General features: G+C 49.7%; 1 protein-coding gene across 11 annotated transcripts in view; it reads left to right on the top strand.

Annotated features, from left to right (window-relative positions):
- The window catches only part of rptor (regulatory associated protein of MTOR, complex 1), a 154,312-nt gene that overhangs the window by 93,526 nt on the left and 46,294 nt on the right, over positions 1-14,492 (top strand). For all 11 annotated transcript variants that reach the window (XM_042104678.1, XM_042104676.1, XM_042104674.1 and 8 more), the window contains 7 exons: positions 1,548-1,692; positions 5,087-5,162; positions 7,097-7,198; positions 10,707-10,790; positions 11,392-11,502; positions 13,834-13,908; positions 14,056-14,121. In XM_042104678.1, the coding sequence (XP_041960612.1) occupies positions 1,548-1,692; positions 5,087-5,162; positions 7,097-7,198; positions 10,707-10,790; positions 11,392-11,502; positions 13,834-13,908; positions 14,056-14,121 (659 nt within the window). The remainder of the gene's footprint in view (positions 1-1,547; positions 1,693-5,086; positions 5,163-7,096; positions 7,199-10,706; positions 10,791-11,391; positions 11,503-13,833; positions 13,909-14,055; positions 14,122-14,492) is intronic.

Genomic DNA, 14,492 nt, shown 5'->3' with positions numbered 1-14,492 from the left:
TTCACCAGCTAAGCTCCGGTCAATATGTAGACTCACAGAAGGAGAAATCGGACTACAAAATGCTTACAAATCGTTAGCAACACATTTCATGTTAACTTATTAATGCAGCCATTTCCTGTGTTGTGAATGTTCGTAATGATGAATTACCTAAACACCAAAAAAACGTTTCATTAAAGGCTACGAAACCATCCCCTAAAAGAGATTTACTGGTGGCAAGCCACTGGATAATCTGCACTTTCATTAAGGGATGCCACACTATTTATCACCGACTGCTTTAAGAACACAGTGGCCCTCGGTCCACACCCCAATCTCTTGAGCAGGGGAAGAATCTCACGCAGCCTCCCCGGCTACAAGCCCTGGTGTTCGTGTTCCTCTCTCTTCCCGGCTACAAGCCCTGGTGTTGGTGTTCCTCTCTCTTCCCGGCTACAAGCCCTGGTGTCAGTGTTCCTCTCTCTTCCCGGCTACAAGCCCTGGTGTTGGTGTTCCTCTCTCTTCCCGGCTACAAGCCCTGGTGTTGGTGTTCCTCTCTCTTCCCGGCTACAAGCCCTGGTGTCAGTGTTCCTCTCTCTTCCCGGCTACAAGCCCTGGTGTCAGTGTTCCTCTCTCTTCCCGGCTACAAGCCCTGGTGTTGGTGTTCCTCTCTCTTCCCGGCTACAAGCCCTGGTGTTGGTGCTCCTCTCTCTTCCCGGCACATCATGTGGGCGCGCTGGCAAACACCGGCAGTCTGCTGCAGTGCCGTCGTGGTTCCTCAAGTAGATCGGCGCCGTTAATTAATCAGCGGGCATCAGACGGAGAAATCTGCCCGGCGGAGGCAAACCCAGTTTAATCCAACACACACACACACACACACACACACACACACACACACACACACACACACACCATAGAGGTTATTAAAGTGTGCCGTGAGACGAGGGTGTGGGGGTGGCTCAGGATCAGAGGGCCTTTTGTCCTATTTAAATTGAATTAGGTACCTTGATGTTCGGCTTAAATATCATTACAAGCCCCCCTTCCTGAAACCAGTCGTAGGCCGTTCTTTTTGGCCTATAAGCGCTCCGTGAGGTGTAGTGCCCAGTCTCCACTGAAAAGAGATGTATTCTGCTTCTCACTTTCGATAGTTTTGTTTTTCTGCCATTTCCCTGTGGGGCTCAATAAAGCAAATGATAAAGCAAATGTACCCTCTACCCACTGCGTAGTCATGTACAAACTCTCACACTCTACTGTCACTTAGTCTTCCCCTCAGCCCTGCTGTCATTCCTCTCTCCCTCTGTCTCTCTCTCTCTCTCATTCCCTCTGTCTCTGTCTATCTCCCTCTCTCACTCTTTCCTCCTCTCCCTCTTTCCCTCCCTTGCTCCCTCTGTCTCTCTCACTCTCTCACTCCTCTTCTCCCTCTGTCTCTCTCCCTCTCTCCCTGGCTCCCTCTGTCTCTCTCTCTCTCTCTCTCTCTCTCTCTCTCTCTCTCTCTCTCTCTCTCTCTCTCTCTCTCTCCCTCCCTCGCTCACTCTGTCTCTCTCTCTCACGCTGTTATTGTGTCCTCCTCTCTGCAGACCTCTTTCAGAAGCTCTTCCGGCAGGACCTGCTGGTGGCCAGCTTGTTCCGTAACTTCCTGTTGGCCGAGAGGATAATGAGGTCCTACAACTGCACGCCAGTCAGCAGCCCAAGGCTCCCGCCAACCTACATGCATGCTATGTGGTAAGTACACACACACACACACACACACACACACACACTAGCACCAACAAATGTGCACCTGTTGCATAGTGGAGTGATGACTGAGAACCTTTGAATATCTTTTCTGAATCCTGTCATGCCACTGACTCATGCAACACAGTGAAGGCAGGCAGCATCTGTGTGTTTGTGTGTGTGTGTGCCCCAGTGTTCTTGTGTTCTAACCAGACCCTAATGTGTTCTAAGTCGAGTGTCCTCAGGGTTTTTTTTTCCTTTCACGGAGAGAGCCTCCTCAGAGATGCCTGTGGCAGCGCAGCAGCAGCCGGCTCCTGACCTATCCGCTAGCTGCATATGCTAAGCCGTCCCCAGCAGAGTGCAATTACCGTCCTGGAGGAAAAAAACCCAATGCTCCTTTTTATTTATTTATGATGACATTTTCCTCTGCATTTCTTTGCCATGCATTAAGTTGGCTGCAAGTCACCCCCTCTCCCTCTTTCCTTTCTCTTTCCTCCCTCTTTCCTCTCTTGCAGTCCCCCCCCCCCCCCCTCCACTCGTTGTCTTCGTCAGAGTCATGCTGACAACTCACTTCGACAGTTTTCCGTGTGCTGCGCGCATCCCCGCGGTTGTGTAACTCCACGGCATTAGCTAGCTAGCGAGCACGCGTGGCTCTCGTCTGTGTGATTGAGTCGAGATGAGACGCACACCTTTCCCTGCGCGGGCTCCTCGGCTCACGCGGCTCGTGAGCGATGATGGCTTTTCGTGAGCGTTGAAGGCTTTACCGTCCTCATAAAGCGCATAATCACCACAGGGCGACGCAGGAGCTTCCGCTCGGCACGGCACAGCCGAGCATGCCATGATCCGATTTAATTCTTCCAGAACTTTCTGCACTCTTTGCTGCAACACTAATAAAGAAGAGATTTTTTTTTTTTATTCTTTTTTTAAAGAGCAACACAAACTGGAAGCGGGACTGTGCCTGTGTTAAGAGAAAGAGAGGGTTTGGGGGTGTGGGCTGTTGAGAGTGAAAGCAAGTTAGATGCAAACAGCAATTGTTATTCAAATGGACCCGCTCTCTCTTTAATATTCATATGGGGGGTGTTGTGCATTAAGAGATAAACTGGCAAGGGGGGAGTCGTTTGGAAGATTGACCGCCCCAACCCCCATAACCCCCCAACCCCCCCCCCCCCCCCCCCCCCCCCCCCACCCCGCGGCGTGCCGGGCGGTGCAGGTTTCATCAGCGGCTCAAGAGGGGAGAGGCCGGGCGTGGGCGGCGGCCACTGCAGCACCGCGGGGCCAGAGGCGGTCTCCAGCACATGATGACTGACCAGCCCGATGCGGCGCTGGGAGATTGAAGCGGCTTTATACAATGATGAATGACAATGATAAGTCAGCCCTCTGACGCACACCATGGCCGTTACAGCAGTTGCTAAGATGTTAAGAAGGCCTAATGAACTTGAATGACCACAGAGTTAGAAAGTATGTATTACGTCGTCATGGAAATGGTCAAGTCCAGTCCGAGTCAAGTCCAATCCCTGTTAATTAAGCTGTCTGTACGTAAGCACTTAGAGGTAAATAGGATCGTTTTTTTTTATTTTGCTGGTACATCATGTTTTCCAAGTAAATGTAGCCAAATGGTCCAGCTTGTTGACTGGAGTACAACATATCTGAAATGTTTCCAAGCGTCCTCTGAATGTAAGAGCCAGACAGGTGCTGTCGCAGGTGTTCATCTTTGTGCTGACTCAGAGGCTCTGACCACACTGCAATCAAGTCCCTAACTAATATGTTTTATACCTCAAAACTGGCATCTGGGATCTTGACCTCCATCTCACGTTCTCTCTGTATCTCTCTCTCTCTCTCTCTCTCTCTCTCTCTCTCTCTCTCTCTCCTCTCTCTCTCTCTCTCTCTCTCTCTCTCTCTCTCTGTATCTCTCTCTCTCTCTCTCTCGGGACGCAGGGATTGCTGTTCGGCGCAGTCTATGAATGCCAGAGCTGTCAGAACGAGAAAGGAACAGAGATGCCGTCTGTTCTGAACAAACAAGCACAAGCTTGAGGGGCCGCCGAAGCCTAAATGTGCAGTTTGTCCCCGCCAGCTCCTCTGAGGCTGTAATATCACCCGGCCAACGTTACGGTGGAGGCTTTTAGAGAGAGAGAGGGAGAGAGGAGAGAGAGAGAGGGAGTCTGGGGGAAAGAGAAAGTAAAGTATGGGGGGCAGAGTGGAGGGGAAGAGCTGCAAATTCAACGGCCATTTAGCCACAGTGAAGAGGCTCTTGAATGGGTGGAGAGGTTTTGATGCGCATTACGCAACGCCATGAATTAAATATGGCCGCCAGAGCCTTCCCAGCTTCCGTGATCAAAGCCAGTGCAGCAGCAGCAGCTTTCCCAGCATCTCTCCTCAGCCTGACGAGATCCGCTCTTTCCTTTAAGACTCCTTCACAGAGTTCCGTTTGCATCCCATCCGTCCTTAAAGACCTTCACAGCCATCAGTCAAGCGCTGCTCAGCGCAGAGCCCAGACGACAGCCATCTTGTCCTGCATCCTCATGGCCTAGCGGTTTTCCGTCACTGACCTGTATTTAGAGCTCATATGTTGGACCTTTTGCATCAATGACATTTATCTTTCCCCCTATACAGTATGTCCACTGTATTGTGTGGTGCATTGGCGGTGTGATTTTAGCACATGACGGTTGTAGATTCCTAGCATGTTATTCACTCCTGTAAGGGAAACTCGGGTGCGAGGGTAATAATGTTTGCAGTCATTAACAAGGTCACCATTTATTCTCCTCGCTGTTTTTCTAGTCAGCACCATAGTCGTTTATCAGCATGAGGCTGAGCATTAGATAGATCAATAGGCGCTAATGAAGCTCCTGTGGTGATTGACAGCGTCTTCCCACTCCCCCAAGGTGTCAATGCTCCAGCTGCAATCAGGGAAAGCAACCTTCTTTCATGGCTTTCTCCTCAGTATTCTGGTTCATCCATCTGTCTGTGTGCGTGTGTGTGTGTCTATGTGTGTGTTTAGATCTCCACATGATCACACCACAGGGTCTGGCTCTCTTTCTGTGTTTTTTCCAAATGCTCCATGTTTTAAACAAACAAGTTCTCACAAAGCGTCCACCTCAGCACTGAGTCATTGATTAAGGAATTGAGTGCTCCCATCCCTGAGGACCTTTGGGATTTGAATGCCCATCCTTTGAAGATGTGTGTTCCATAGGCTCCGAGTTTGCTGTGTGGTGTGTGTGTGTTCGTAAAGCAGCATTCTTAGTGACATCAGTATTTTGGATGGGAACAGATGGCTTGAGCGTCGGTCACCTGTTTATCCACACAGATGGAAAAGTGATGTAATGGTAAAAACCTGAACGCAAACAGCCCCCCCCTAATCCGACTCATTCATTCATCTCTGACCCTCTGTGTGTGCTGCCCCCTACAGGCAGGCCTGGGACCTGGCGGTGGACATCTGCCTCTCGCAGCTCCCCACCATCATCGAGGAGGGCACCGCCTTCAGGGTAAGTCCTCCAGTGTCATGCCAGCATCAGCTGTCTGGCCCTGTCACATGTATATGATATATGCGAGCCTGATTCAGGACAACAGCTACTCTGTTAGTCTACTATGTAATTACACTAGAACTCTATGCTAAATAAACATGGCATTTAACATATTTCTTTAAGGATCGTTAAGGAGGCACTGCTAACCCTGTAGGGTGCAGCATTGAGTTTGGCTGCGCGACTCATGTGTCTTGTCTTGACCTTGACTATGAAGTGACTAAGTGTGTTGAGAGGCCCTTTGTCCTGAAGCTGTTTGTCCACTGGCCTTGTGTACCTATCAGGAGAGAGCTGGACTCTAATCTTTCATGCCCCACCATGTTGTAATGCAGTGACGATTACAGTGCTGGGCTGCACAAGGGGCCACTGGGAGTGCTTAAGCCGCTGATCAAACACACACATACGGACATGAGAGAGTGTGTGTGTGTGTGTGTGTGTGTGTGTGTGCGTGTGTGCGCGCGCCCACGGCTGCATTCAGCACCGAATCACACCCTCTGTATTGATTCTATAGCATCTTCCTGTATGTTGTCTTCAGCATTGCTGCCCTCTCCACTGTGTCTGTCTGTCTGTGGACAGAGTAAGACAGAGTCATGTGCCTCTCATAAATATCTCTCATACGTCTGACTGATTGACTGACTGTGTGTGACAGAATAAAGACAGTGACACGAGCATTGTGTACTGTACGTCTACACACAAACAGCTAGAACACACACACACTGCATAGCTAGAGTACACACACACACTCTGCATAGCTACACTCGAAAAAGCACTTGTACTGAGCCATGTAACACACACACACACACACACACACACACACACACACACACACACACACACACACACACACACACAGTGGGAGAGGAGTGTCTCTACAGCATTAGTATGTGTGAAGCAGCCTAATGACTTGGCACTACACCGAGACAGTTTCTTATTGTCTTGAGGGTGATTGACTGATTGCCAGAGGTATAAAAGAGTATTGGTTCTATCTGTGGTAATATTCGCTAATTAGTCGATCTACCTGCCTGAGGATTTGTGCTAATTAGAATCAGCTAATTTAATGAAAGCGTGGAAGAAATATGTGGTAGGACTTTTAGTTTCTTGAAGCCAGACTTTTACACTCTCTGACCGTTCCACATGTGCTGTGTGCTCGGGTGTCTCTGTGTGTGCGTGTGAGTGTGAGTGTGTGTGTCTGTGTGTGTGTGCAGCACTCTCAGCATGACGTCGCGGCCGGCCCCTGCTCGGGGCCCTCACTCGGTCAGACACGTCCAGCCATGGCTGCAGGGAACTCTGATTATCCACAAATTAATTTACTCGGCGCTGCGCTAATATTTCTCCAGCCGCGTGGGCCCAGGCGAGGGGCAGAGGTGTGTGGTGGGGGACGACTGTTTTTAATCCCCCCCCCCCCACACACACACACACACACACACACACACACCTTTGATATTAATGGACCGATAAAACTTATGTGCTTCCGCGATTAATAACCCTGACAGGGTGTCACTGTCTGTATGCCCAGGCTGAGGTGAGGGAGAGAGAGAGAGAGAGAGAGAGAGAGAGGAGGGAGGAAAGGGGTTGCTACTGATGGAGTCAGTGAACACGAGAGACAAAGGAGAGGAGGTAGAGAGAGAGAGAGAGAGAGAGAGAGACACTTATGACCATACTTCAGCCTTTAGTCCATAGGCAGGCTGTGGAGCCAGAGGCAACTGATCTCAGAAAGCACGAAGGAGATGCCTCCATTATGTAGGGGCTTATGTAATGGTGCTCCGATCAATACTGGTTGCTGGCCAGGTGCCTGAAAGTGTGTGCGTGTTTGTGTGGGTGTGTAGTTTTTCATCATTGGATATCTAGTGCCGTGAAATGAGACTTTTTTTGTGTGTGTGTGTTTCTCCCCCCTAAAGCACAGTCCCTTCTTCGCTGAGCAGCTGACGGCCTTCCAGGTGTGGCTCACCATGGGCGTGGAGAACAGGAACCCCCCGGAGCAGCTCCCCATCGTCCTGCAGGTTGGTGGCATTCTGGGAGCTGTAGTCCACCCCCACCCCCGTGTTCAGCAGCCTCATCATCCCCACACCCACACCCACACATGCCCCATAAAACCCCAGCAGTTAGCTTCCCTGGCCTGGCTGCCGTCAGGCTGGCTGAGCGTGGCCGTGATGGAGGGCTGTAAACTTGAGATATATGGGACTGCGGGAGCTTTGATTCTGCCCTGGAATTGGCACTTGATGTGAGCGGGAAGGAGGAGAAGAGCAGGGGGGGGGAGGGGCATTTGACGGGGGCAGGAGCAGTGGTGGTGGCGGGCGTGTGTGTGCGTCTCCTCGCCTCCCCCTGACTCAGCTCCCACGCCCTCCTCCTCCTCCTCCTCCTCCTCCTTCACCACCTCCTCCACCTCCTGTCCACAGGGACCCACAAAGAGCACAGGAAGCAGAAAGGCAATGAGGGACGAGTGGTGTGTATGCATGTGTATGTGTACTCTCTGTGTGTGTGTGTAGAGGAGAATGTGTTTGTGAGTAAATGTGTGTACGTGCATGTTTGAGTGTGACCAGACTTGCATAATGTGCTTGTGTGAGTAAATGTATGCTTCCTTGTATATGTATGTATGTATGTATGTATGTGTCAGAGGAGCTGGCCCTCACATCCTAGGGAAAGAGAACATATGGGTTATTTATGTGTTATGCTGAGATTGTCGCGCATACATGTGCATAAGTGTGTATGTGTGTGTGTGTAGAGGAGAATGTGTTTGTGAGTAAATGTGTGTACGTGCATGTTTGAGTGTGACCAGACTTGCATAATGTGCTTGTGTGAGTAAATGTATGCTTCCTTGTATATGTATGTATGTATGTATGTATGTATGTATGTGTCAGAGGAGCTGGCCCTCACATCCTAGGGAAAGAGAACGTATGGGCTATTTATGTGTTATGCTGAGATTGCCGCGCATACATGTGCATAAGACCTCAATCCTATTGTTGTTTTGCAGCTTCCTGTGATTTGTTGGGTTTTTTTCCCTTCCTTCCTTTTCACACAGAAAAAAAAAATACAAAAAAACAGCCAACAAGAAAGATTTAGTGAGTCAGATTCAGACGTTTGGAAAGGGCAAGTCTTTTGATGTTTAGTTCCAATGTAGAAAAACTGCTTTGAACTGAAATGCCAAGCAGCTAACTGAACAGAATTTAGTTTTTGAGAACTTTATGGAATCCTATCGATCTTTGCTGCCATTTATTGTGTATATGAGGATGCTATATAAGTCGTCTTCTAATGAAACGCATAAAGTCACATTTATGTAATATGAGTTGTTAATGCTTTCGGGGAAAGAGTGAATCCACCATAATGTTCAGAGAGGAGAGAAGGACAAAAAAGGGAGACCAGGAACAGAGTAATACAATGCTGAGAAGCTTTGAGAAATAAGCAGGGAGAGGGGTGTGTGTGTGTGTGTGCGTGTGTGCGCGCCAGCTTATGTGCTGGGCACGGGCACCTTACGTCTTCTACTGGCGTCATGCCCGTCTCCACAGCTTGCCGTCCTGTGCCACACACACTTTGTGAGTGTGTGTGAGTGTGAGAGAGAGAGAGAGAGAGAGAGAGAGCGGGTGGGCGTATGTACATGAGCATGTGAGTGATTATGAGGATCTATATCGTTCTTATCTGTGTGTGTGAGAGACGAAGGAGTGCTTGCTTGTGTTGTGTGTGCGTGTCAAGAGATCTGTACGTTTTGTGTGTGAGAAACCATGGGCAAGTGTATATGGGGAAATGCATGCATGTTTGTGAGAGACTGTGGTTGTGGATATCTGATCTGTGCGTGTGTGCGCGTGTCACTGCTGCCATCTCTGCCATGTTTATTTCACCTTGCCCATCTGGGCACCGTCAGTCTGTCCAGACTCACTCAGTAGTATTCCTCCACCTCCTCTCCTCTCCTTTCTTCTCCTCTCCTTTCCTCTCCTCTCCTCTCCTTTCCTCTCCTCTCCTCTCCTTTCCTCTCTTCTCTTCTCCTCTCCTCTCCTCTCCTCTCCTCTCCTCTCCTCTCCTTTCCTCTCCTCTCCTTTCCTCTCTTCTCCTCTCCTTTCCTCTCTTCTCCTCTCCTCTCCTCTCCTTTCTTCTCTTCTCTTCTCTTCTCTTCTCTTCTCTTCTCTTCTCCTCTCTTCTCTTCTCTTCTCTCCTCTCCTCTCCTCTTCTCTCCTTTCCTCTCCTCTCCTCTCCTCTCTTCACGTGCTCCTTGTTCCCACTCCCTCTCTCCACCACTCTACCACTGCCCGGTCACCCTGGCCATCCTCCACGTGCTGACTAACTAATCCTTCTTTCTGGACGCTCTCTGCAGCGGAACTCCTTCTTCCTCCTCCTCCTCCTCTAGAGCATCCTCATCTTCCTCTGTCTCCCCTCACCTGCCTCCTGTCCCCCCGCGTCGTCGTTAGGGTTGCCCGGGCGCGGTCCGGCGACCTCCCTCCCCCTTAGCGCAGCGTCCAGTCACGGTCCAGTGGAGCCGCGTGACCCTGAGGTCTAATAATACCCACGGGGGCCGGGGCGTAAATAGCTGCTGGGGCACTTTTTTGGTTTTGCGTGGGCAGCAACATGGGCAGCCCTTCTGCTCAGGTCCTCAGGCGCAGCGAGTCTCCGACGCACAGGAACACCAACGTCCGGCCTCACGCTGGCCACTGGGCGACCAGCGCCAAACACACACCAACACTCACCAACCAGTTTTATAAATATTTTCACATGCCCCTTCCTGCCTTTGAACACTTCACTCCTTAGCACACATAAATTAACACTTCACTCCGTAACACACATAAATTAACACCTCACTCCTTAGCACACTTCACTCCTTAACACACATAAATTAACACTTTACTCCTTAGCACACTTCACTCCTTAACGCACATAAATTAACACTTCACTCCTTAGCACACTTTACTCCTTAACACGCATCAATGAACACTTCACTCCTTAACATATACTGTAAATTAACACTTCACTCCTTAACACACATACATGAACACAGATTGTTCTCATAACGTTTTACGCATTTATGTCTGCATTCATTTACAAGTGTCCATATTGAGTTTTGTCCCTACAGATAGTTGTTGATTCCACAAACATCACGCTCTCTTAAACCAAACTATGCAAAGCTTGCGCCTCCAGTTGTTTTTGATGCATCCCTGGCCAAGCACACTCCAGCACCCATGTGTAGCATATGGCGTATATGCATAATCTATAGATTACACGGCCTCTTGCACGAGCACGAGCGCCTATTAGATTTGAACTCAATCACATTCCTCTACTCGCTGTGTCAGTTTATATAAGCCGTCGGCAGAGCACCTTAATTATGTCATGTTTTCATGCAGGCAGGAGCATCCAATCTACCCACCCACACACACATACACACGCACACGCACGCAGTCTTGCCAGGACCTGTGGAGTGTGAGAGCCGCAGCACCTGCTCGTTTTTCGCGCCACCTGCTTCATGGCACAAGTGAAGCATTCGCCATGCCACTGGGCGTGCCTCACCTGCAACCTGCTCTCTTTCAGGTCCTCCTGAGCCAGGTGCACCGCCTCCGAGCGCTGGACCTCCTCGGCCGTTTCCTGGACCTGGGACCATGGGCCGTCAGTTTGGTGAGGCACCAGTCATTTTGCATCTCACGAGTAACCCTCTAATCCGTGTTGGGGCATTGGTAGCAGTGTTAAATATGGCATACATTTCCAATGTGCTGAATGCATGATAAAGAACATATTAATGCCTTCCAAAAACTAAAATCTGTACATATGGATCTGATGAGCTACTTGTTTTCTTTTTGAAGGTTCTCTGTCTTAATCACTTAATTATTCCTCAGAAATATTTAGATTGTTATGATGTAAAAGTGTAAACTTTATTTTGCCACTCTGAGTCAGTCTCTGAAAAACAAGAAAATAACTACACTGACTTAAAACATAAAATGTTTTTAGAAATTATGTATTCCCTGTTTTCACATGTCTCTAACAATTTCTCTCTTCTATATTTCTCTACCTCACTCTCTCGCTCCATCTCTCTCTCTCTCTCCCTCTCTGTCCCTCTCTCTCTCTCTCCCTCTCTGTCCCTCTCTCTCTCTCTCTCTCTCTCTCTCTCCCTCTCTCTCTCTCTCTCTCTCCCTCTCTCTCTCTCTCCTCCCCTCTTTCTCTCTCTCTCTCTCCCTCTCTCTCCTTCCCTCTTTCTCTCTCTCTCTCTCTCTCTCTCCAGGCCCTGTCGGTGGGGATCTTCCCCTACGTGCTGAAGCTGCTGCAGAGCTCGGCGCGGGAGCTTCGTCCACTGCTGGTCTTCATCTGGGCCAAGATCCTGGCCGTGGACAGCGTGAGTGACCCCAGGGCTGCTCCACTCCCACACCCTCCCTCTATGGGCTGCTCCCACTCCGGCTAAATACATCCCCCTCCTGGCTGGCCAGCCCTGGCTCTGACCATCAGCCTAGCTATGTTTGCTGATGTCTGTATCCGAAGTGTTAATCACTACATGGCTGTCTGGTAGTAATGCCTTTTTTTATTTTTAATGTGGCAAGATGGACAGCAATAAAGACAACATGAGACATATAGATCCTATAAGTAAAACATGTAGAATGGATCACGGCTTGTTTTGGAAGCATTCATCTCTTTTGGCCTGATAGTAGTAGTAGTAGTAGTAGTAGTAGTGGTGGTGGTGGTGGTGGTGGTGGTGGTGTGGGGCAGCCGTGGCCTACTGGTTGGCGCTTCGGACTTGTAACCGGAGGGTTGCCGGTTCGAACCCCCGACCAGTAGGCACGGCTGAAGTGCCCTTGAGCAAGGCACCTAACCCCTCACTGCTCCCCGAGTGCCGCTGTTGATGCAGGCAGCTCACTGTGCCGGGATTAGTGTGTTTCACCTCACTGTGTGCTGAGTGTGTTTGACTAATTCACGGATTGGGATAAATGCAGAGACCAAAATTCTCTCACGGGATCAAAAGAGTATATATACTTTATATATAGTTCTTGTAGTGGGTTCTGTGGTCACAGAAAACATTCTTTGACGGGTCATTCAGACAAGACCAGTCACGCTTTTTGTATTTAAAATAGTTTCCAACCTGGCCTTCCTAATGAGTCTTCACTTGTGTTCTTTATCAAAGTTTAGTCCAGTAATAATGAGCCCCTGAGAAAAAAAGAAAGAAAGAGAAAGAAATGAATTCCCTCTCATGACAGGAGACTTTAATGGCCTCTAATTGGCGCTGTGTTTTCTGGCCACAAATGGGGTGTGAACACACTGAGGGAGATTCCCCCCTCCTCCCAGAAAATCCACTCTCTCTTTGACCCTGGGGCTTCTCCCTCCGGCTCTTCTTTACAGCGGAGCAGAAATCTCTGCGTTCTGAAATTCAATTGTTTTTTTTTTCCTCCTCCTCGTGTTCCTGGGTTCTGGGTTCGTTTAAGTGACTAACGTTATCACACATCTGTACTCTGCTGCTCTCCATGCTCGTGTCTTCGAAGGAATGACTGGAAATAAATGTGCAAATAAGTCAAGAGAAGAAGGGAGCCCCAAGTCATTTTCTGCCTTTACACCGGGGCTTCAAGAGCCTAGTGCATTTGTGCCATATAGTATTGAGGGAGAGAGAGAAAGAGAGAGGAGAAAAGGAGCAGTGGAATAAAAAAAAAATAGAGGTGGACTATCAAATAGCAGATATCTTTATCTTTAGTCCGGGGCGCCAGAGCGTGTCCAAACTTATAATGTCGTCGCTCCCCAGAGGCCGGAGGTGGGCGAGCTGCCCTGTACATAAACCCACTCACCTCCAGGGCTGACCGCTGCACTGACTCACTCCTCTCCTCTCCTCTCCTCTCTCCTCTCTGCTCTCCTCTTTGCACCTTAATTTGCTTTATATATCATTTTTTAAAGATGGCTCTTTTCTCTCTCCTCTCCTCCTCTCCTCTCCTCTCCTCTCCTCTCCTCTCCTCTCCCTGAGCCTTTATTAAAACCTCGGCCCTTGTTAAACAGCCCAGCGCGCTGTGTCGCGTGGCGTATGGTCGGGGACCTTCGCCAATCAGTGTTCATGGGGCCGCCTGGCGAGCGGCCTCCTGGCGTGTGGGGTGGTTGGGGTGGGAGGGGAAGGAGGACGGCTGGGGTGGTTCACCTGGGGATCTTAAAACTCAAAAGCCCCTGAACAGCCAAGACGGGAAAATGAATGAACACCCCCATCACCACCCCCACCCCCACCACCACCACCCCCACCTCCACCTCCACCCCCCATTTCCCCCCAGAAGCCAGCTGAATCGGAGCCATTAAGCCCTCTGGTGCACTGAGGACTCTGATCTATGATGGCGCCTGTTGAAGTGCTGATGAGCAGGGGAGGGAAATGGCTGTTTTGGTAACATTGCGAGCGCATTAACGCTGAGGTAAACAGCAGCAAATAGGGTTAGTGGATGGTGGGAGAAACACTTAGCGTCTCGCATAGTTAGTTTGGGGATTCATCTTTTGTCCCCCTCCTTGTAAAAAGTGGTGAAGAAAAGAACAGTGTGGTGCGGTGGGAATAGGGGAGGTAATGGAGGTGTTTGATGGTGTAATAGGGGAGGTAATAGAGGTGTTTGATGGTGTGTCTTTGCACCTTAATTTGCTTTCTATATAACGTTTTAAAGATGGCTCTTTTCTCTCTCCTTAACTCCTATCCCTTTGTTTTGGTCTCTTCCCTCAGTCCTGCCAAGCTGACCTTGTGAAGGACAACGGGCACAAGTACTTCCTGTCCGTACTGGCTGACCCCTATATGCCTGTGAGTATTCAGCAAACACTGCTTATACATCTCATTTGTTTAAACCGTATTACCGGTACATCCTGTCAAAGTCATAGCCCTGTCATCATGCGCATGTAGCTGTCTGTCAAGTGAATTGAGATGTGTTCTTGCCTTTGTGTTGTGCAGGCGGAGCACCGGACCATGGCTGTGTTCATTCTGGCCGTCATAGTCAATAACTACAACACAGGCCAGGTGAGGACACCTGTAAGGGAAGGGTGGTGTTGGGGGGTGGAGGAGAATGGCACATGGTAAAACAGCACCGTAATGGACAGTTTTGTGTGTGTGTGTGTGTGTGTGTAGGTAGGTGTGTGTTGTGCAGGATTCACCACAGCTTGTTAAAATCACTTTTTAAAATCCTGCCAATACTTGCCGTTGGCACAGCTGGAGACAGTGTGGGGAGCTGCTGGAGATGTCCCGTGCGTGCTGAAGCGGCTGGAGATTTTAATTGCCTCCTTCACATTCCCGTCACGCCGTCACTCACTGTCACCAGTGTCTCACCCCTGACGAGGCGTCTCGGGGGGACAAACACTTTGCCCAACTCCAGCTCCTTTGCGGATCCCCTC

The sequence above is a fragment of the Alosa sapidissima genome, chromosome 9, assembly GCF_018492685.1.
Source record: "Alosa sapidissima isolate fAloSap1 chromosome 9, fAloSap1.pri, whole genome shotgun sequence".
NCBI lineage: Eukaryota > Metazoa > Chordata > Actinopteri > Clupeiformes > Clupeidae > Alosa > Alosa sapidissima.
Note: the sequence above shows the minus strand (reverse complement) of the source record. Positions and strands in the feature narration are given on the sequence as shown.